At 38.6% G+C, this 23,813-nt stretch overlaps 1 protein-coding gene across 14 annotated transcripts in view; it reads right to left on the reverse strand.

Annotated features, from left to right (window-relative positions):
• Window positions 1-23,758, reverse strand: part of COMMD10 (COMM domain containing 10) — a 161,045-nt gene extending 137,287 nt beyond the window's left edge. For 10 of the 14 annotated variants that reach the window (XR_005842631.2, XR_005842630.2, XR_005842629.2 and 7 more), the window contains exons 1-5: window positions 23,692-23,749; window positions 23,441-23,531; window positions 21,949-22,059; window positions 19,042-19,197; window positions 8,088-8,198 (exon numbers count right to left, since the gene is read on the reverse strand). Coding sequence is in view for 7 of the 14 variants with exons in the window: in XM_015280617.4 (XP_015136103.2) it covers window positions 8,088-8,198; window positions 19,042-19,197; window positions 21,949-22,059; window positions 23,441-23,531; window positions 23,692-23,723 (501 nt within the window). In the remaining 7 variants the exon portion in view is untranslated. Of the gene's footprint in view, window positions 1-4,655; window positions 7,269-7,351; window positions 7,469-8,087; window positions 8,199-19,041; window positions 19,198-21,948; window positions 22,060-23,440; window positions 23,532-23,691 lie in introns of those variants that run through there. The other 4 variants (XM_040655599.2, NR_171276.2, XR_005842634.2 and 1 more) reach the window with 4 other exon arrangements.
• Between the last annotated feature and the right edge of the window lie 55 nt (window positions 23,759-23,813).

Consider the following 23,813-nt stretch of genomic DNA (forward strand, 5'->3'; position numbering starts at 1 on the left):
AGATCTGTAATTTCAAATGTCAATTCCAGCCTGTACAAAGCAGACATCATACACAACTTCAGTCTGAGGACTTCCTTAACTGCATTTGATGTTGAAACTGGTTGTTTTGTCAGGACATGCAGTCAAGTGCTTTCTAGGAAAATCAATTAATATGCAGACTTGATAGGCAAAAGAAAAAGCTTTACAAAATGAAAGAAACAGAGCAACTACTACTGAAGATCAAGCCAGTTATCTGATATTGTCAGGCGGAATTAAAAAACAACAACTAGAGACTGATTAAAATGACTCATTTGATGTGAACTAGGGTTGCTGGGTTTTAGTTAAAAACCAGTTAAATTAAACTAGTTAAAATGTCAGACTGCAGCAACTCTTTTTGGAAGCTGCAGAGAGAAGCAACATAAGATGGACACTAACAGGCTGAGTGACTGCTTCATGCTTGCTGTGCCTTCCTGCATGCTATTACCCTTCATTGTAGTATAGGCTGAAAAATCCTATCACGTACAAACAAAATGATCAGTTTCTAATCCACATGTTTAATGCTCGGAAGTGAAAAAAAAATATACAACTCAAGACACAACTGTGAAGTATAACAAAAAAAAATCTCACAAAAGTCGAGATGTTATACATGGGATGCTGTAAGAAGACAACAAAGAAGCTCATGCAGGTATGCTTTTTTGGTGCACTAATCAAAGAAGAGGCAGATTAAATACTCCAGAAAACAAGAAAATAAAACTCCTGTCAGTTTTCTTCAGCAGTTCATGTTTAATTAAGTTAGTGAAGTCACTAACCTACCCTAAAAATGCATTTCTGAGACGCAGCGACATAAGTTGAAGGTATAGTCAAGTTCCAGTACTCAACAATCTGCATATACCTAGAAATTACTTTTAACACCTTCATTTTACATGTTCCTTTCCTTTAAGTAAAGGCTTTCCAATTTCTGAGGGTACCTCAAACGCAGTAGACCTACCAGAAGAGGAGTCGATAGGAGAGTGCCTCTTCTGTTTCCACCTGGGAAGGATTACTCCCAAACTACCATTACTGTACCAAAATCAAACCAACTGGTTCTACCCTGAGCTCCTGAGTGTTTTGTTTGTTTGTTTTTACTGCAAACAACAGAATGATGATTGCAGAAGACAATACTATCTCTTCCAACAAGCTCTGAAGGCATCCACCCCACAAGGGTGACAGATACAGGGAAATAAAACACTGCTGGCTCTTGAAGATGTGAAGTATTTGAAGAATAAGGCCACTGAGGAAACACACATGAAAATCCTTTCTTTTCTTTTTTTCTTTTTTTTTTTTAATTAAAGAAAAATACTTCCATGAATCTCACAGCTTTTCTGCTTTAGATACCCTTGAAGGAAAAATAAAGGACTAACAGACAGCAATACTTTCTGTACGTCTATCCAAGCTGCAACTGCTGAACAGTGACAAGTTCATCATTTTAAATGTGGAAGAACAGAGAAACTGAATCTGGAGAACTAAGCAGCATTTCCAGTCACACCCAGAAAAGATACCATCACATTCAGAGCTTCCCAACAGTACATTATATTTAAAAAAAATCATCTCCAACTTTTATAAAGAACCTGTTACACCCCTTCTCAGCTTGAGCAATTGCCAAGTAGTACAAAAGACAACTACTCCTATCAGATTTTAACGCCACAAGGTTTTACTCTTCAGATTTATTAATATGTATATGCTTTATGAACCCTGAAATTACTGCCTTTTAAAACATAAGCAAAACATTGATTCTTCTACATCTGAAAACAGAAGAATTCCGTGTAAATATCTGCATTAGAAAACTGGTGACATGGAGATTACATGTTTTCTTCCCCTGCCTCCATTTGAAGTAGGCAACAGTAAACGCCGCCGTCACAGAGGGCATAAGCAGAACAGTTATTTTCATAAAAGAGAGCCCTGTTGTTAGAGAAAGGTCAACTTTTACATTGCCTTATCTTCCTACCTTAGAGTCAGAAGAACCAGGCACAGGGCAGATGCCACATTTTAGCAGATTTGAGAAAGGAAGACATGGCCTATGGGCATTCTGAGGAAGGGAGGGATTAGTATTGAAGGCGCTGCAAAAGCACTGCAGAACTACAGGCAAAATATGGTTGTTTTCCACCTTAAATTTAAACTCTGTCTGGCAATGCAGTGGGTCAATGAGTTTAAACTTAAATATTTATCCTACTTTTCAGCTCCTTAATTGGACTGACAATGGTAAAGCTACACATTCATGCACAATTCAGTATACTGTACAGAAGAATTAGAGTACCAGTATTAACTATAAGCTGACACTGTTTCATGACATTGTCAACAAGGACTGAGTTTTCTTTAAATCCATGACAAAAACACACATGGACAGAGTTGTAAGAGTATTTTAGTGGAAACTGAGCACTTGCAGAGGCTGTTACCAATTACAGGCTCTGTAAATTCATGTGTTACGGATTTTACTCATAAATTTCGTCTACTGCCAGGCAAAACATAAGGATACTGTAGAAATACCTGTAAAGGAATCTTCACTATAAGCTATATAATTCAATCATTTAAGATCACAAAAGGAGCTCGATAATTAACTACGTGCTGCACTACAATTGCCAGAGGTGAGCACGTACTCCTGGAGTCACACCACCTCATTGATGGCTTCCAGGTAAAATGCCACACGACCCACAGCTTACAGGATACAGGTTATTCAGCCTTCCATTTTGTGCTGGTAAGAAAACAAAAGCTCTCTCCGCAGCTTAGAATTTCAGGACTGCCTTCAGTTTTTCCTCTAATTAAATGAATTTGATCCAGGATAATAGATAAATCAGAAACGGTGCAATGCAAGAGTCGCTGTGCACTGCAAGTTTGGAATTTCAGGCTTTAAAGATTGAGCAAAGACACTTCTAACAGCTTTCTGTAGTGACGTGACAGCCTGGAAGCAAATTATAAATTTCAAGCTCATTTTTCTGAGCTGTTCCACATGCCCAAGATTTTTACAACCATTATCACCACAGCTCCTAGAAATGTGAAGACGTTTCCCAGTATTCTGAAACCTTGTCTTAGGGAAGTTTCTGCTTTCTTATCAGCAGGAGTATTCATTAGACTTTAGTTCTCAGAACAAAATTGGTTTCATAATCTTCCTTGCCAAAAGCAGCAATCTTGCTCATATACAGAGGTTCTGAAAGACTGTGACCAGGACTGTGCTATCTGAAGCCATCTAGGCCTTCACTTATCTCCTCTCAATTGGAATGAAAAAAAAAAAACTCTTAAATCTCATCCTCAAACATTTTTGCATTCAGACAGTAGCCTGTCCTACTTATCTTTTTGGCAATTGCTAGAGACTTGCAAATTTGCATTACACGAACGCTAAATTCAAGTCAAGTATGTACATGCAAGCTTCCTTGTCTGCTGAGAAAGAAAGTGGTAATACCTTAATCAGAACAGAAAACAGCTGATGAACACAGGAAGCAAGTTACAACTTAGTGTTTGCAATTCATCATAGTGCCTCCAACACCTCTGAGTCTTTTAATTGCACCCTCCCCCCCCCCCCCCCCCCCCCCCTTTTTTTTTTCTTAAGACACAACAAATTACTTCTCTATTTTGGAAAAAAAAAAAGCATCTAAATGCACTCATGATGAAGGCAGAGGCCTGAGAAGGCCAGATGGTGGGAATACATCAATGTACAGATGCTCAGTGCTGCTACGTCCTGCCTCTTGAGTGGGAATGTTCCACCAGCATCCACTGTTGCCACTCTGTCAACATCACTCCCTTTCAGAATGAAAAGGGTTAAATTGAGGGGGAATTGGAAGCACCATCACGCTTCCTTAAACATCCATCAAAAGTGCAGGTCCTGCCTGCATGCTATACAGGCCGCACTGAATCTATGGCCTGAGCAGATGGCTTCACCTAGCTCAACTGGAAGAAAAGCTGTGCTTCTCATCTACTCTGCTTTGCTGTTAAAGATGAGGAAAACAATCAGAATGACAAACTTGGAAAGATAAGCAGCATACTTACTGAAGTCAACAGAGCAATACATCTAAGGCCTAGAGTTGTTCACATTCCTGACTGCGTAGAAAGTCTGTTAAAACTATGACGGAATAAAAAAAGAGAAAGCTGGGGCCTCTCACTTCAGAAAGTAAAAAATACTTTAAGTTGCCCAGACTTCCATATCCTCTGTAGAAATAATAACTATTGCAATCTCAGTTTCAATTGCAGACCTCACTTTGATTTTCAACAAACAGTTGCAAAGGAAAAAAAAAAAATCATTTCAAAGATTTCCACAGTCATTTTCTCCTTTTAAAGCATCCAGAGATTCAAAAGAAATTAAAATGAAATAAAATTAAATGATTACAGTAGTATTTTAATATCATGTGCCTGGTGTCAGAAGTATTGCATTGGCAGGTTTAATAAAACAGCACTTTTATAATTTTTGCCTGGCATTGGCACACAAAACACGACAAAATTCTTCAGATGTCAGCATAAAGAAGAAATACAATAAACAGAGTAATGAATTCTCAGAAGAAATCTATTCATAGCAGTCCCACTCAGGGGAAAAAAACTCCCTCAAAGACAGGCTATCAAGAAGTCCTTAATGGTTAAAAAGGAAACAGTACACAAAAATAAAGAGGGAAAAAAAGAGAAGAGCAATAGCTTCCATAGGAAAAAAACTGTAATTAAATTTGACTATTTAATGATACCCATTTACAAAAAACACCTGAGAAACAACAGTAGGTAACAACAGTTAATTTATCCTAACAAGTTGCAAGCATAAATGCCAACCACAAATCACATGTAAAAATACACAGTAATAAATATCTTACATGATAAAGTATCTTACTTCATATTCCTAGTGAACAAGTACAGCAGAACACACTCTTACTTATCACATTTCTCTGGGAAGTTATTCTGCACAGATAATGTGACATTTCTGAAGCCCACAGACCTTTTCCACAACCTCTACCACAAAAGATTTCTGTATATGGCTCTTGTGGCTATGGGGAATTGCCCTAGCTGCTCAGAAAGCTCTTTTCTAGATGGCTGAGGGAATTGCTGTAGTAACAGTGGGAAAGAACATACGACTGTGTGTCTACATAGATAATTATTAAAATAAACCACTGGGATAAACAGAACTGCTAATATACATAGCACTTACTTTTCGGGATCAGTCTTTGTTTGCCAATCTGCATGATAACTGGTACATACTAGCAGGATTAATTTCTACGCCCTCTACCGGCTACTTCACCCTACAGCCAAAAAGATGACCCTGCTAGTGCTGCAGCCCAACAACAAACTTGAAACCTAATGACACAGATAAAGACAACACTCGTGCACATCCAAATGTGAACACATCAGTTTGCAAGTGGCTATTTCTAAATGCTCTCTTCACTTAATATAAGAATGGAAACAAAATCAACTTTCCTATCATACCAGCTTGTTCTGTGTGTTTACTTCACAGAAATTCTATTTTGTCAGATTTAGAAATGCAATTAAACATCATAAATTCTGAATCGTTGTAGTAAGTGCTGGTAATTGCATTTTTAATCACAGCTTGCTTTTTTCTCCTCCTCATAACAAATTTCATCAACAACCAAGCTGTTGAGCAGTCTATAATCACAGAACAACTCGGTTTGGGAAGCAGGGGTTGGCAGCTCCCCTGATCCAGCTCTCCCTGCAGCAGGGCTGGATGCACATCTGGGTCAGACCACTCAAGTCAACATCCCACTCACTCCCTGCACAGCTCCACAGCTGGCAGCTACGCAGCTCTCATTCCAGTGCTTCAACACCCTTACGATGGCAAGCTCTGTATCACATATGTAGAATGTACATTGGGTCCTAAGCAGAAGGAATTCATCATCCGACTATAAACAAACAGCAAACTTTTACAACAAAGAAGGACTTTAGATCACACGATCTATGGCAATTACTACTAATCACAAGCATTTACCAGGCAATGCAAATGTAACCAGCAGCTTAAATCACCCGAAAGAAATAAAGCCCAACTTCATTTTGAATTCTGAAGTTATAATACCTATACTCTCCTGTATTTCATCTGAAGCTGACAAAATCTACTTGAGATACCCATCTCTAATACTGGATCTTCTCACTCATTACATGAGGCTCAAATATCATCTGTATATCCACACATCTTCTGATTAACGCTACTAGAAAAATAATTGAATAACTATTTTAAGTGTCAGGTTCTGACAAAGAATAGTTTAAACGGTGTTTAATTGTAGTTACTGGTTGTAAACATTAACTTATTAGTATAAATTACTTTCCATCAGTAGAAATAGTGGCAAATTTCATCTACCTTGCTCAGAATTTTTTTAAACAGGTTTTAATTATGTAGATTGACAAGACAAACTTCTACTGCTATATACAGATAAGAAATGTAAACCCTTAGTGCTTCCCACAACTACTAACTTTAGAACAGATTCTGAGTATTATCTGAAAATATTATTCAGAACTGGAATTGTGTGACAAAGAGCACTACTGCCCCCTAACGAGCCAACCCCACAAAAGCACTTCCACATCAGCATCCTCCTTTACATTTGTAAAAAAAATAAATGACATTACTCTAACCAGGAGTAATTTTATAAAGAAGGTTTGTGCAAAACGAAGACAATCATTATGGACCTAAACAACAAACTCATGCAAAATTTTTGTTCAAAAGGCACATACATAAGTCTAGGGAGAAAAATGAAAATAAGTATCTAATACTACACATTTCCAGGTAACTTAATACTCCGTGCACAAAAGCATCACAGTGATACCAAATACTGCACAAAAATCAATCACCTTCAACTCTTCTGTTTAAGGGTACATATTATCCAATCTCAAACCTACTCTCTCTATCAGAATGTAATCAATCAGCTGAAACAAAAAATGACAGTTATCTTCATAACAACACATATACTAGAATTTTAGTATCTGAAACATATTTCATCAGCAGGATGTTCCTCATGTTGCACTGTTCTGTCTAAATGCTAAGTACAAGCCAACTCCAGGCTTGTAATTATTGAAAATTAATTCTGATGTGTCTAGCTACGCTCACAAAAAATAAATAGAATAAATAAAAAAAAATCCACTTGCCAAATTCTGTTCATAAAGGAAATAAGTGAACTCTCTGTCATGTGGAAATCACATCTTTCTTGTGTTGTTGTAATTAGAGTCACAGACTTGAACCTGCATGCAGTGCTCTTCAACGCAGCTTGGGCATAAAATATTGTTTGGCTCCTGGATGTACTTTTCAAAAAGACAGACTGCAGCGAACACTATTGAAGGTCCTGACAAAAAGCACAAATACAAGCTGTGTATTCTCTTTTATTCTATCACACATCAGGAATTCCACTTGCATTAGTAAAATTACCTCAATTTAAATGCAACACAAAAGCTGAACTGAGTTCTGATTCTTCTCTTCTTTCATACTGACTGTTCCATTGCTTAACAGTCTGAGACACCCCACAGAAGGCTCCAATTTATGTACCTTAGCAAGATAAGGTAAATAAATGATTATGTGCTAAGTAGTATATGACACAGCTTTATACATAAAGCTTCACTACTTGTTTTTGACACTGAAACACCGTCAATCACCATAAATTTTGAACGTAAGGCTTTACCTAAAAATCTACAAACATTGGCTTTCTGTGGCTTTGGACCACGGTCATCATTCATATAAATACATCATTAGCACAAAAAGACTAGGAGTGACAAGTGGTATCTTAAGTAACTAGTCATGGTAGAGTGCAGCAAGAAGCTGAGCATTAAGCCCGAGGAGTATCAATCATATTTCCAGATACCTAGATGCAACTTATATTTCACAGATCCAAAATAGCCATATCTCATAACATTTTTCCATGATGTCACAGCCCACAGTTGATAACACAGCTGTCAGCCCCACAATCTGCTTAAAGTATATGTTATTACATCAGTACTTCACAATTCCAAACTCTTAATCATTTCAGACCGTAATTTCACAAAATATAAATACGAAAACACTGGAGAGAGACTAATTACTATCAAGAGCTCCAACTGATGCCTCGAAACTTCTAACATAAAGCCATAATCACACTGCATTCCAATTTTGTCACACACATTTGTCTTACCTTTGAATCTTCATTGCTCACACCCAGCTCTAGCACAGCTCGAGGAGATTTCAGCTTTGCTTGCGTGGATGCAGACATTTGAAGATTAAGCTGCCAACCAATTGTTTCAAGCTATAAAACACAAATTTAGAATCAGATAGCACAAAAGTACTGGGAGGTCTACAGTCAATGGTTTGTCAGTGAAAGCCATGTTCTACACCCTACAAATTCTCTTGGACTCCAAGTAGTGTTTGCTTCTACCTCTTGCCACACTTATCAGTTAAAACTGCCTGTGGCCTTCACAAATAAAAGTAACTTCAAATACCTCAGATGTGCTGAACTAATCCACAAAACAAAATGAAGTGTCCCAGCTAAGATGCATTCCTCCTCCTTGCAAAGTAGATCGAAGTATAAGATTCAATTTCATATTTTCTTTTATTGTACAGAAAATTAATAAATAACTAGTGAATTGCAAACTACCTAAAAATGGTAGTCTCTTAACCAACAGATCTACTGCATGCACTACCACATATGGAAGTTCACAACAAAAATAATTCTGGGCTGCTTTTTAACATGTTTCTACCAAAAAGCTAAAAAGTTGAGCAGGTGCATATCAGCATTTGAATAGTAAGCTCCTTAAAAATACATTCCAAAATACTTTGTAATCTTTAAATTAAAGTGACATTAAAAAATTACCGAGTTACAGCGCACACATGAAGCATGTAGGAACAGAACTACAAGCCTACCAGGAATCTACCTAGCCTTCTTGAATGAAGCAAAGTAGAAATGCAAAGTCTTACCACCTGGCAAGTTAATTAACACACAAGTTTTTTAGTCTACTCTCTCCTTTCTGCTAGTAAATACTGCAGCTCACTTTTATTGTTACTAAGACAGCCACATTTGTTAACCCTTTTCCAGCCCAATATTCAGTACATGCCCTGTTCTCCTACAGTGACAGTAATCTCTAGATGAAAGACAGGATAGAAAATGAAAGGCAGCACAGTGGTCTGAACTTACAGCTGAACAGCAGCCATAACTCCCCTTCTGTTACCTACTTTACCATTACTTTGTTTCCCATGGCCATTTCTGTTTCTGTTTTAAATACAGTTGCCAGAAAACAGGTTTTGATTAACAGGTAATATGTTGCCTAAAACTCCAAAATGGCCTGCCTATATACTTCTTGAAATACAAATGTAACATGTATTTGACTGAGGTCACCTTTACTTAGACTTTCAGCATTCTGAAGTGCCAGTTAATCTTCTGAGAGCAGGGACATGTTGCTGAGTGACATCCATGTCAAGGCGCAGTATTTGGATGCCACAAAGTACTTATTTTAGGGGCAACTTTCTTCAGAAGATGAAAGGAATTTAAATTTATTTTCACTTCTAATACAAAACTACATAAAACAAATATTGGGAGAGACTACATAGTGCCAGTATCTTAGATAACACTGACACTTACATTATGCAAAAAGTATGTACTAGTGCAGAAGAATTTCTCCAGAAATATCAGGGAAATAAAACCATATTTTTAGCTTTTTCTTTTTATAAGCAGCAGTTTAGGAATAGGTAAGCTACCTTGTCACTACAACATTAAACACTGTTGAAAATGCACTATTTCGTTCTGTAAGCTCTCGTTTGGTAGCTCTGACGATTATTTAACCAGAAGGTTGTGTTCAGGAAACAAAAAAACAACAGGTGAAGGCTGGAAAAAACGGAAGGGAAAAGAGGTAGATAGTAAATAACGACATGAGTAAGAACAAATGAAAATCCTCCAGATCTGCCCCATGGACACCACTGCAAAAGATTCAAAGCAACAAAGATATGACAATGCTTCCCATTTTTTTTTCCTGTTTGAGCATCTGAAGAATCAAGACAAGACTAATAAACACAGAAGAACTTAGGAACAACCCCCTCCTTTCCAATGCTTAGTATTAGCCACAAAAAAAGCTCAGCGAACCGTGTACTCCCTACAAACATACCGCTTCTCTATGGCCACCTACGCCTGTGCCAGGGACAGATCCACACCAGGTAACTGTCAACTAGTGAGTGTAAGAGCATCTGACCCTTCATCTTTCATTTCTGACTGCCCACAAACATTACTACAAATGGCAATGGAAACAAAGAAGAAATTCAAGCAACCTGATAAATATAGCAAGTTTCTACATTGGCTGTTTAAAATGAAAATACTTCTCCTTTCTTAATTATACGTGGATACGTATCTTCAACTACTTAATGAGACATCAAATAGATGTTTGCTGGCAAAAGATTTCAGGCTAAGGATATCAAGGAGAAAACAATCCACTTTGCAAGAAATAGTCTATCAGAATCAATGCTTTAGAGTGAGAGAGCAATATTCAAAACAGGCACACTGTAGGGCAACAACTTCGGATCTGAGAACTGAAGAAAAGCAACTAAGAAAGAACCTCACTATGAAAGAACAACCTTGTTAAGGACCTTAATTTGGGAAAGGAACACAACTGGAAGTAATGAGGAAAAAAAGGGAGAACTTCAAGTGGGAGCAGAATTTCAGACGACGGATAATGATCCGAGATCTGATCTCAGCGCTTCCAATATCAGCCATTCTCAACTTGTGGAACAGGGCCAGTATTTTCAAGCATGGAGTGTGTAAAGCTGTTTGAATACTCATCTATTTCAGGGGAAAAAGTGAGGATATTTTTCAATTTCAAGCTCTTGAGATACCCTGAAATAACTTTTCCTGCCTTTCTCTGCACCGACAAAGACTTCTAATTTTAAACAGGAAACTCGAGTTTTCATATAAATTACTCACTTCCAGAAGGTGAAGCTTTCAGAAGGTCACACGATATAACAACAAATAAATATGGAAAAACAAACAACAACAACAACAAAAATCAGCATTGCTACCATCAAAACTCACTGATGTGGCACAAACACTTCACTTCTTGGCATTACTGCCAAAAGGTTCCTCGCATTACTCTTGGTAATGTTTAGAAATCAACTACATAAATGTTCAGTAAATCTGGTGATGTGATATTTAAAGGATCCATATTGAACACTGTTCTCTGTTGCTATAGGAAAGGAAGATTTTAATTGTCTGCTGGCAAAAGAACAACCAAAACTCCCAATAAAATGTGCCTTTGAAGACATCAAAAGATTTTCATTAGCCTAAAGTTGTCAGTTTGGTCCAATTGGCTTCTAGTGACATCGTTACTAACTTGAGCACAACTGAAAATAAATCTTGATTTTCTTTCTGAAAACCCAAGTCTTGGCACCAATCTGAGCACTTCTAATAGTACTGTTTCTTCTGTGGCCTTAGCAATGCTAAGGGATTTGATTAACAAGGAGATCTGTGGTTACATGCAGCTTTGTGTGGCGTGGAATGCAGTTTTAGAACTGCAGAGATGAGAACATTTGTGTCTCCTTACATGAGTCAATACTCAGCCCCATTCAAGGTAGTTTACATGCATCTATCATTTTTTTCCCCCACAGTCAAGCTGATTACTTTGAGGGCAGGCTAAAGCACTGCAATTGGCTTCATTTCCATGAATTTTTGATGGCTTTTTTGACTTGTTTTGGGATGGGGGAGGTGGTGTTTTTTGTTTTGCTTTGCTTTTAACCACATCACAGAATGCCAGAAAAACTTATTATTGACTCATTCTTCTTTACAGAAGGTAAAGGAGGTATCAGAGAAAACACCAATCTTCTATGGAAAACAAACTATAGCAAAAAAATGGGAAGGCTGAAGTAATACAGAAATTAGTTTCATGCTCTGCTGGTAGGTAGCTCCACCTGTTTGATTTTCAAATACAATCATCCCCATTATGAGAAGTCTGTCTGTTCTAAATTATGCAATATTTGACAGTTTAGATATTACTGAATGGGAGATTATGCCTTTTGTATCCTGAAGCAAAAAGTGCTCTTGTCTGTTTTTATACAGCTCTTTCTATTCAAAGCCAAAGTAATACACAAGTAATATTAGTATTTTTCAGAGTAATACTCTACTCATCTATTTCTACCAAATGTAGTACATCCACAGGAGCATTACATCAGTTATGCACAGCAACTTCACTGTTCATCAACACTGGAACACTCTATTAATTTAAAGACTATTGTAATAAAGTCTGAAGTAAATACAGACAATTTAAGATTCCAAACTCTAAGCCTCAACTACTATACCGTTAGGAGTAAGTAATTAATACTGTAGGAAAGTGTGTGATAGAACAACTGGATTTATATCTCAGAAATAAGCAATCTAAAGAGGAAAAAAAAGCCCTCCAAGTTCAGAGGGACAGTAAAAGTATGCACCAGGAGTATCCAAATGGAAAAAGATAGCTGATTGACTCTTCTACCTAGCAGAAGGATAGCAAAAACTGCTGGAGGGAAAATGACGTCAGGCAGATTTTAAACAGATATAAGGCACATTTTTATTAGCCAGAAAAATACACCAGTAATTACCTGTCATTTCATGCCCTGAAATCAGAATCAGACCATCTTTTTCAAGAATATTTACATACTAAAGGAAAAAATTATAGTCTGTATTACACAAGGCGCTAAACGCAACAAGCAGAGCATTTCATTCTAACTTAAAATGGCTATTTTGTGTGCAGAATAGAACAACTGCTTCAGACATCTTTAAATGTTCTCAAAATGAATCTCCTATCCCTTACCACTTGCACTTACTTGGTAGAGATAAGAGGGTAAGAAAGATAGAAAAATCTCATTTAAAAAAAACCTCAAGAAGTAGTAGCTAAAAAATTGTACACTATTAAAGTACCTAATAATAACAATGGCTTTCAAAATAAATCTCAGTAGGTATAAAACTGAGTCTTTACTCCATCTTCCATCATTTGAATTCTCTTTGCCACTATCTGTGACAACATTTTATCATGCAAGTTGCCTCACAATTCATTGTGACAATACCCATAGGGACTACACTGTCTTGTGACCTCTGCTTGTCACTGCAAGAAGTATTAGAGGAGCAAAAACTAACCAGAAACTGATAGATGCCTTCTTTCTGCTTAAATTGTATTCCTGTTTACTTCACTTTTCTTCCAATATCAGAATGAAGTTTTTCCCCAAAACACACACAGCCCCAATTCTCTTCTTTGTCATAACCGCCTTAGGATGCGTGTCGTTCAGAAAGCTATTTCCACAGACTAGCCAGCATCTAACAGAGGGAATTCAGTATATTCACACTACAAATAAACCTCTTAAGACCACCAGTTTGGAGAAAATTCCTTTCTGAATTTTTCCCATAAGGCCTCAAGCATGCAGTCAACATGCAGAACTGACAGATCTGTGAAGAGTTTTAGGTATGTAATCACACCAGTTGCATTCCCACACATCGTTATATTAAGTGAGGCTATCTCAATGCCTTAAAAAAGCTTTCCCTTGCTTGGCAACATGGGACTCAGTCTTTTTTATTATGTATATTTTAGAGATACTGCAAACAGTTCTCCAAAACAAGAAGCCTATGAGGAATATAGCTTGACTTGCCTGTTAGAACAGATAGACTTACATAGCAGCAAAAACACATACAAAGAACATCGTAAGGGTGGTTGTTTTTTTTGTTGTTGTTGTTTGGTTGGTTGGTTGGTTTTGTTTTCAGAGGGGTGATGGCAGAGAGAAGTTAATAAATCAATGAAAAGCTGCCATGAGAATTCAGGGTGAACTTTACCAAAAAGCTTGCTCTTCTTTGCAGAGAGGAATAAATACACTTTAATCCAAACAATGTGTCCTAATGTCTGAACTGACACATTACGAAGATTTAAAAACTGCATCGGACTCTAAAGGTCAAATTAAGAATGCCTTCAAACAAAAAAAACCTAACCCTGATGGAAATACCACCATTCCAACTGATAAGAAATGCATCACCCAGCAGAAATAATACAGTAAAGGGACTACCATACTAGTAAAGACTCAAAGAACTGATTAATGCAACAACAGACTATACATAATTAATAACACTGGGCAGCTGAAGACTGACTATAAATAGATCAGTGAGAGAAAATGAAAGGATGAAGCAAAAGGACAAATACTATTAGGTGATATAGCTTAAACTCTGAATTTCTTATTCATCTCTCAGGACAATAGGCTCCTATCAACCAAGCAGATTGCACCCAAAAATATTCAAAGACCTCAGCTCAAAAAAAAACCATTTTTTCCTAATGATTAGGAACAGTTTTCATTATATCACAGAGGAGATTAGTACCTCCTCTGGGAAATATTTATTCTGTTGTAATAGACTCAATTTGGCCTGTAACCTTAGTGAAGCTATCAGCCAGTGCGTTACCACCTACACGAGGCATGAGGACAGAATTAGAATTCAGAATGCTACTGTACCTTTCCAGTAAGAAAGGAATCTGGTTTAAGAGAAACAAAATAAAAACACGAATACAAGGGAACTGTCTGTAAGAGATCACTTCCCCCAGTAGATAGCAACCTAAACTCCAGAAACAGAAACGGAAGGTAAGTGCCCGGTCCTCTTCGATTTCCCATGGAACTCAGGCCAATCCACCACGTTTTAATCCTTAGGCAAGTTCTGGAACAACTAATCCTACAGGCCATCACCAGGAGCACGAACAGGACCTGGAGTAGCCAGCATGTGGTTCACACCAGGGAAAGTCATGTAGTAAGGCTTCTGACATCTCCCTTTACATTAGAGAAACTGATGAAATAGGGCTGGATGAGCAGACAGCAGCAAGGTGGACTGAAAACTGCCTGAACAGCCAGGCTCAGAGCACAGTAATCAGTGGCACAAAGCTTAGTGGTGTGCCCCACAGGTCAACACTGGGTCCTGCTCTGTTTAATATCTTCATTAATCACCTGGATGATAGGGTTGAGTAAGCATGTCCAACCCACAGCCTACGACAGCTAGTATTGCACTCTGCCTCCTGCCACTACACAATCATGGTGGAAGCTCTTCCTTCCTGTGAAGCCCAGCCCAGCCCCAGGTATGCACCCATCACTCAGCAACAACCAAAACATCGGATCAAACCAAGTTCTCCCCACTCAACGTGAGGCAAGCAACGAGGTTAGACACCCATGGGGTAGAGCATAATGACAGCAAGTCCACAGAAGATACAGAAATAGAAGGAAGTGGATGATAATCTAGTGGGTCACATGGCCATATAGAGGGACCTCAACAAACTGGAGAAATGGGCTGACAGGACTCTTGAAATTCAGCAAGGGGAAGTGCTGGGTAGGAACAACCCCAGGCACCAGTACCTTCTGGTGGTACCCAGCTGGAAAGCTGATTGGCAGAAAAGGAAACACGGGCTCTGGCACAAACCAAGGTGAACAAAAGCCTGCACTGTGTCCTTGCCTCAAAGAAGGCTCATCACATCCTGACATGACTTCAGCAAAGAGTGATCCTACCCCTCTACTTAGCTGTAGTCAGGTCCCACTGAGAGTGCCGGGTCCAGTTTTTGGCCCTCTAGCACAAGACATGGACATGCTGGAAAGAGTCCAGCAAAGTGCCACAGAGATGATGAAGGGACAGGAGAATCTCTACTGTAAGGAAAAGCTGAGACAACTGGAATTGTTTAGCCAGCAGGAGACACAGCTCAGAGAGGATTTTATCAGTGTATATAAAGACCTGAAACAGGTGTGCAAAGAGGACTGATCCAGGCTCTTTTCAGTGGTACTCTCTGACAGAAGAGGCAATGGACACACACCAAAACACAAGAGGTTCCATCTGAACAGCTGGAAGCACTTCTGTACTGTGCAGGTGACAGGGCACTGGCACAGGTTGCCCAGGCAGGCTGAGGAACATCCCTCCCTGCAGATCCTCAAAGGCTGCCTGGACATAGTCCTGGGCAATGCTTTCCAGGCAGCCATGCTCAGCATGGGGTATGGACCAGATGATCTCCAGAGGTCCCTTCTAATCTCAACTATCTTGCAACCACACTGCTAACTGTTATGACAAAAGAACCATCACTTTATTTTCACACATAAAATATTCCTTTTGTGAGACAAGTGAGCAAATCAGGAACTTGCACAGGGCCACGTAAACAACTACACTCAGAGTACATATATGGAGAGCCCACTCATGGGATCAAGTCTTATAAATAACGTTCTAACCATATACACATTGCAAAGAGTATTATAATTAGGTTCTTTCTTTAAGGAGAATTCTATCAATACAATTTCTAAAAATCAATTTTAAAATCCAAATTATAAATTTCATCTAAAAGCTATCTAATACTTGGTGTTTTTCAGTATATATCAACTTTTTTAAGAAGATGTAATTATGACAATTTAGAGAAAGTTAGCTACTAGAACAATACAATCATTTCCCCAGTTTCTCAGAGATAACACAGCAAACACATGCTAATTTACTATTACTGATAGAATACAGATGAAAATAAATGAAGGGATCACGCAGCCATCTACCACACTTGCAATCTTATGAATTCCATGTAGTGAGATCATGCGTTCTTCCATTTTCCTTTGTAATTTTTAAATATTTTCCTATACATGCCTTATTAGTAGAAAAAACTAATTGAGATTTAACCCTTTGCCTAAGGAGAAGCTTTCATGAACTCCATAGTTTTTCACTAAACCAAAGTCCATCGGATTAGAATTTTAAAAGGTTTTACAAAACAAACTGAGAAAGTAAATTCAAGCTGTTGAAACTCAAACTATACTTTAAGTCCTACATTCACACTCAAACTGACGGTCAACTTGCCATCCAGAACAGCGACATCTTTTTCACCTTTTTTTTAAGCACTTGTAGAGGCAGATGCCCATATTTAAACCCACTTTCATTCTAAAAGAACAAAAATTTTTAGGAAAGGAAATGACAGACAATTTTGCAGTTGCTTTTGTGCAAATATAATTACAAATGACGGTTTAAAGCTTTGTATGAATTGTAATACACGACCAAAATGTAATTCCGTTATATAAGACAGTAGAGAAACACAGCATTTTTATCCCAATAAGCTCAGTATGCTTAGACTGAAAGAAAATAGTGTCTTTTTAAACTGTAATGTTTGAAAACAGACATATGCAGAAATATGTTGCTAAATGTGATGAATATCAAGGACTGCTTCGTAGAGACCGATAGAAGAACTGAAAGTATTTTTTAAAAAACATTAAAAATCAAACAGACTCTTATTAAAGCTACTTAAGAGGTAGTATATCTAATTGAAAAAAAAATCAAAGTCATTTACTGAACACAAGTTTACTAAGCAATGTTTGGAAAGCATGGCAGATGTAATTTGTCCTAATTAAAAAAAAAAAAAAAACAGATTTTTCTAAAATCAGTTTGACTCACCAGACTGAAACCAGGCAAATCAAAGGAACAGGAAAATACAATGCAAGAAGTTTGGAAAATAAAGTTCTGGCAATGAACATAAATGCTCATGCTAGAGATACAGCTCAACCTGCCATTTTCCTTACAGGTATTGTCAGTTAGTATAACGTCACTGAAGAAATGATTTCTACAGTGCCATTTAAAGACACAACTAAATGTCTTGATTTAAATGAAACAGTAAAAAATACTTTAAAACCATTTTCTTTAACGTTCATCAACATATCTGGTACAGCACCTGATGGCACCCTGGTGATGGTCTGTAAAAAAGATGACCTGTAAGATTAGAAGAAAATTATGCAACTGCCACTGATAACTCACACTTGATAAAATATCACGGCATCATACATCCAGAAAAATTTTGTGCAAACGCTTTAAAAATGGACAGCAGCGTGCAAATCATCATCAAACCCATGAACAAATCCAAGAGATTGAATCATCACCAACTCCAGGAGATCCTTAAAAGTACGGATGCTGGTTACGAAAACATCATTTGCTTTTCTGAAGGAAGGTGGCTAAAGTCAGAGTGAAATGCCAAGAAGACTTTATGATTTGCAAAGCAAAATCAAGTCCTTTATGGATTCAAAGAGAAAAATTGTACCAAAAGTTGTAGATTAAAAATGGCTCACAAATTCAGCATTTTTGGTGGATTTGACCTCTCCTTCAAATGAGTTAAACGTGTCTTCAAGGTGAAAAAATCACCTTATCTGTGCTACATTTCAAAAAATATCTGCATTCAAAATGAAACAAATGATGGCAAACTCAAGTTATAGTTATAATTTCATGCATACTGATGTGTTGGCATAAAATATGCAGCCTTGTTTTTAGTTTTGATACAGGAATTTGAGAAAAGCTTTCAAGATTTCCAAAAAAATCATGGATTTTTTGTTATATTTGCAACTCCACTTTCAGTCAACATAACCACGTTACCTACAAATTTTCAAATGGAATATACAGAGTTGCAATCAAACATTCATCTCAAATTAAAATGTGATCATATATTTTTACTACACTTTCCTAAGATCTGTCTTAGCAGAGAAAAATATCCATCACTCAACAATCACACCTTATTCATGTCATCGCTTCTTGTCGGTACACAGATTTGTGAACAACTGCTTTCAGTGATGCAGCACAGGAAGAGAAATATTTCATCAAAAATCTCAGTTGACCTCCTTGAGAACTCACTAGGAATGCCAACCACTTCCACTGAACTAGACACTGATGCACAAGTTTCACAAATCCAAATGTAAGTTTTATGGTTTTCTTGCTCTCAGCTGTTTATATTTTAATTCAAGTATATTAAAAATAAGTTTAGGTAGTTATACACATTATCCAGATATTTCACCTGTAGCCCAAGACAATTCCTATTCACCCCTTGTGGCACAGGCAAGCCAAGAGGTTGGACACCCATGACCTACTGTAAAGCATGTTCACAGAACGTAAAGCATATCACAAATAACACATAGGGCACATTACACTGCATAGTTCAAACAGTTATAGCAGCTATACTAACACATAAACACCTCTTTGTAACTTCATTACAGTGATGACATGTACCCACCACCTAGTAAGTACCCTTTTTATTTTCAGTACCTTGTGTTGTCATAATTTTTTTTATGTTAGACACCTTGCTTTCAAACACAACTATATAGCTTTAACCTCTCAAAAAAGTAAGAATTACCTTCTGAGGGGTCAAAACCCTCTGTCTGAACTTTTCAATCGTCTCTTGACCTCCAGCTGCCCATGCATTGGCAAATGCTTCAGCTTTGTCTTGGTCCAGGTGAATGCTCTGCAGCTGTTGTTGCAGTGAAGCAGGCTTCAAATTGTGATAAACAGCCTGTTTAAAGGAAAGATAACTGCTATCGCTGAAGTTAACAAGTTCTACAAGTTGTGCCAAACCAATTCTACAATACTACAGATGGCATTCAAGATTTTTTACTAGCAGCTCTACAATGGAACTGCAAGCGCTGCATTTATCCTAACCATTTCACTGAGGACATGAGTGTAGTTTTCCCAATCACAACTCAAAATGCAATAATACAAATGACTCAAGACAGACAAACCATGAAAAGTCACATATGCAAATCAAACTCAAAAAACCATATTAGGTCTCAAGAAACAAGTCGTATGGAGACATGGCACTCCAGAAGGAACTGAGTCAGACAATGGGACTCATTTCAAGAATTCTCTTGTAAATACTTGGGCCAAAGATCATGGCATTGAATGGATTTATCATATCCCCTATCATGCACTAGCTTCTGGTAAAATCAAATGATACAATGGGCTGTTAAAAACCATGCTGAAAGCAATAGGTGGTGAAACATTTAAGCACCGGAAGAAGCATTTGGCAGAAGCCACCTGGTTGGTCAACACTAGAGGATCAATCAATTGAGATGGTCCTGCCCAATATAACTCCCTGCAAACTGTAGAGGGAGATAAGGTCCCTGTAGTACATGTAAAGAACATGTTGGGAAAAGCAGTTTAGGTCTTTCCAGCTTCTGGAAAGGGCAAAACTCTCCATGCAACTGTTTTTGCTCAGGGACATGGGTCCAATTGGTGGGTGATGGAGAAAAATGGGGGTGTTCAATGTGTACCACAACAGAACTTGACGGTGGGGGTGCAGTCAATAATTCCATGCATGCTATTGTTTGCATACATATTAAGCATGACGCGCTGATATGGAATAAAGGGTTGGAATATCATGGCTTTATGATTTTTGTTACTGATGTTTCATAACATAACATCATGTAATGCATTGGGAGTTAATGTGTAAATGTTTCAGGTCTGTGGATTGTTGATAGCTCCAGGGTACCATTCACAGAAGACAACTACATCTCACAGAATCACAGAACTGTAGGGGCTGGAAGGGGCCTCCAGAGATCATCTAGTCCAACCCCTATAAGATTTTCACTGTTCCACTTCTGTTTTCCGTTCAGAGGGAAAGGTAAGACTGCTCAAGAGTCATGAGACTGGGCCCTTCTTTTTTCTTGTTACTGCAACAAGTACTCCCTAACCATCTCACCTACAGCATTAGAGTAAGGCCTTCTGTTTTGGACATCATTTTATTTGACATCTTAACGTCAACTTCAGTCATATTATACTGTGTTATCTTGCATTCTACTATCAGATTTAGTAAAATATTTTTTTTCGGTAATTACAGAAAAAATTACTTAAGTAATTAGTTTTCTCCCAGCTCATTCATTGCTGCTGCGTTTTTTTGGGCACATCTCACTATCTCTTACCTTTTCCCTGCTCCCCCTCTCCCAGAGCATGGGTTCCCCAACCCCATGACTAAATAAGGTTTGTACAGTTAGTATACCTCCCTATGCTTCCCCTGAGGTAGTGCCCAAGCATTTTAAAGTCAATTGTGATGATGACAAAAGGACAACTTCTCCCACTTCACACTGTCACACTATTAGCAAACCTAAATTATCATAGTAATATTCTAAAAGGAGAGGAGTACTTTGCCAGAAAAGGTGAATTGCTACTATAGCCACTTGGCCACAGCACTGATTTTTTTTTTGATGAACACTCTATATCATATGGTGACATTCACTCAAAAAAAAAAAAAAAACCACAGGACTCCATCATCCCTCCACACCCTAAAAAAACCCACCAAAATAACATGCCTGTAGATCAAAAGTCTGTTATCAAAGCCACGGTTTGGAAGAACAAGCAGCAAATCTAAAAAGAGTAGCTACCAGTGGAAGCACAGAAGAGCCTTTGTACAATATGTATTCCATATGGAAACTTTCTTTGGACTAATTAGCATGTTTTGGGTTTTTTTTTTTAATGCTAGAAAGTAAGTCCTAGGACATGCTTTTCTCATTTTTCTACTCATCTCCAGTAACTGTCATACAAGTTAAGCAGTCAAGTGAAATAAAACCAGAGAGGTTGTGTCCAGCTGAGATGAAAATTCAAAATTCCAGTGTGGGTCTGGCCACTGTTTTTATTTTAATTGTTCAGTGGATAGGAGGAACAGGCAGGACTATGCTTTCTTTTTGATACTATGGAATACCTTAAGTTAATCAACAGGTGCAAGGAAGACTCAAGTCACCCAGCACACCTGATTAACACCAGTGTGCATTCCCTATTCACAAAAAACTTACCACACTTGCACAGAAATGCAGCAGCAACACTGCAACTGTCAGAGTTGCTGAGCTGCCTTGCTTACCATGGTTTCCCACCTCAGTGGAGGTTGACTGGCAACCCACAGCAGAAGCAGAAAACATTCTCCTTGTACAAGACACTCAGCTGTACAACATGCAGTCACCCACTCATTCAGATATGAGAACTACAGCAGGTATGCCTGTTCACCTGAAAGAAAGAGAAAGGCTATTCCTCACAGTCACACAGAGCTGATTTCCATTGCCTGTTTTTATCTTGGCTGGAAAATCACCCCATAAGTGCAATGAGTTCTGTACAAATAAGTAAAGTAAACAAATGGAAAAACATGCCCCCAAAGTATATGTAATATACTACAGACATGTTCCCACAAAGTATTTTCTATCTTGACATCTGTATTTTTACATCTACAGTCAGATAAAAGAAATGCATTTATCAATTCATAACGATAAAAACAACGTACCTGTTCCAAAATGAACGATATGGCTTCAAGAACGAGATGAAGATCTTGCTTTTCCAGTGAGAAAGCTATCTGAAGTTTTTCTTCTTCCTCTTCACTGAAGCTGGTTTCAGCCTGAAACACAAGAATGGCCAATGCTCACATTCTGTTCAGCCATCATGAACATATCTGCCAGAACAAAAGCTTTCTCATCATTTTTATGTACATTGTGCTTCTCTAGTTTTCTTAACTAAGAATAACAAAGTAAAGCCCATTCCAACAGAAAAAAAAAAATCTAATTTATCTCATTGAAATTCAGGTTTAACTTCTTATGAGATACCACAGCTTCTATCAGGATCACTTGAAATACACCACAAAAAAAATGCTTTCTCCTTGTACTTGAGAGCTACTAAGAAAACATTTTTCTTTTGACTGTGTCAGATCATCACGCGCAATAAACTTCCACAAGTAAGAAGTGCACTGCCTGAATCAGACTCCAAAGAAAACAGGAAGCAAAACCTGTTGTGTAGTTAATTCTGTAGGCTTCCTCCACTTCAGATTTTCCCTTTGAAAAATGTCTGTTCTGTGGGAGAGGAAATAAAGCCCTAAATCAAAGCATGCTGCTTTGAAAGTTGGATTTAAACAGTCTACACCATACCATGTTACTGAAAATGACTATAAACATGTTGTACTTTTAAATACAGCAGTCGTGATTACTATAATAAATTAAGTACTAACTTAAATGCATAAACAAGATAGGGCAATTACACCAGAACTTCAACAATCGCAATATGTCTGCAGGAACAGTATCAGAACAGAAATGCTACTTGAACGATCAGCTTTTAGAAGCAGACACGGAGCTCCGGGCATTTGTTCTGTTAGGTAGGTAAATTCATTGAAAGGCTCCAGGGCCTTCATCCCCAGGTCAGACACTTTGGGAAGGCCAATGGAAAGATCCAGGAGATGGGGCTCATTAACTTAGCTCACCCTTGCCAAACCCCACTCATGTTAAAAGCTATTAGCATAGGACTGAGCACCAAAAGAATCAGTGATGCTTTCTTAACCAGCTACTATCCACTCGGAACAACTGAGACAGCTCTCTGCAGTAACAGCAGCATCCAAGCCAGCAATTCTGGAAGGGTGAAACCAGAAACAGAATCAAGTAATAAGAGAACCCTCACAAACCCTGAGCTGCAGCCACAAACAAGCTTTTACTTCTACCTGTGCTGCTCTGTTGTAGTGCCAGCCTGCACATCTGCGTAATGCAAGCTTCATATTTTGGTTCTGTTTCTTCTAAGCGCAGAACGAAGGGATATGAGAAAGGTACCACAGGAATGAAAACAGAGCTGAAAGAAATCCTCCAAAAACTACTTCTGTTTAATCGTTTCTCTTACAGTTCCAAACCAACTGCTGATTTTAAGCCTAACGCATGATGAAAAACAAGCAACTGAGAATATAAGTGATCGGCAAAGGCGACAAACGCGTTGGCAGAACGGTTCCGAGCCGCGTCGCCCACCTTCAGGTGTAGCCTCTGCAGCAGGCGGGACAGCAGGCGCGGGAACCGGCCCGGGTCCACGGCGTTGAGCAGCAGCACGGCCCTGCGAATGCTGCGCGGAAGCAGAGGAAGAGGTCAGGCTGCGTCAGGCTGCAGCAGGCCCCGCCGCCTCCCGCCACGCCGCGCTGCCCTCATCCCGCAGCGGCGCAGGGCCGGGTCGGGCGGGCGTGCGGGAAGCGGCGCTGCCGCTACAGCCGCCTCCACGCGCCTACCTGTCCGTCTCCGGAACCACGGACGCCGCCATGGCTGCCGCTGCCGCCCCGCCCCCACGTCAGCAGCGGGGCGGGGCGCGCCGGAAGGCGGTCTGCAGTGTGTTGTGTGGGGCTGCTGTAAT

This window comes from Gallus gallus, chromosome Z, assembly GCF_016699485.2.
Source record: "Gallus gallus isolate bGalGal1 chromosome Z, bGalGal1.mat.broiler.GRCg7b, whole genome shotgun sequence".
Lineage (NCBI taxonomy): Eukaryota > Metazoa > Chordata > Aves > Galliformes > Phasianidae > Gallus > Gallus gallus.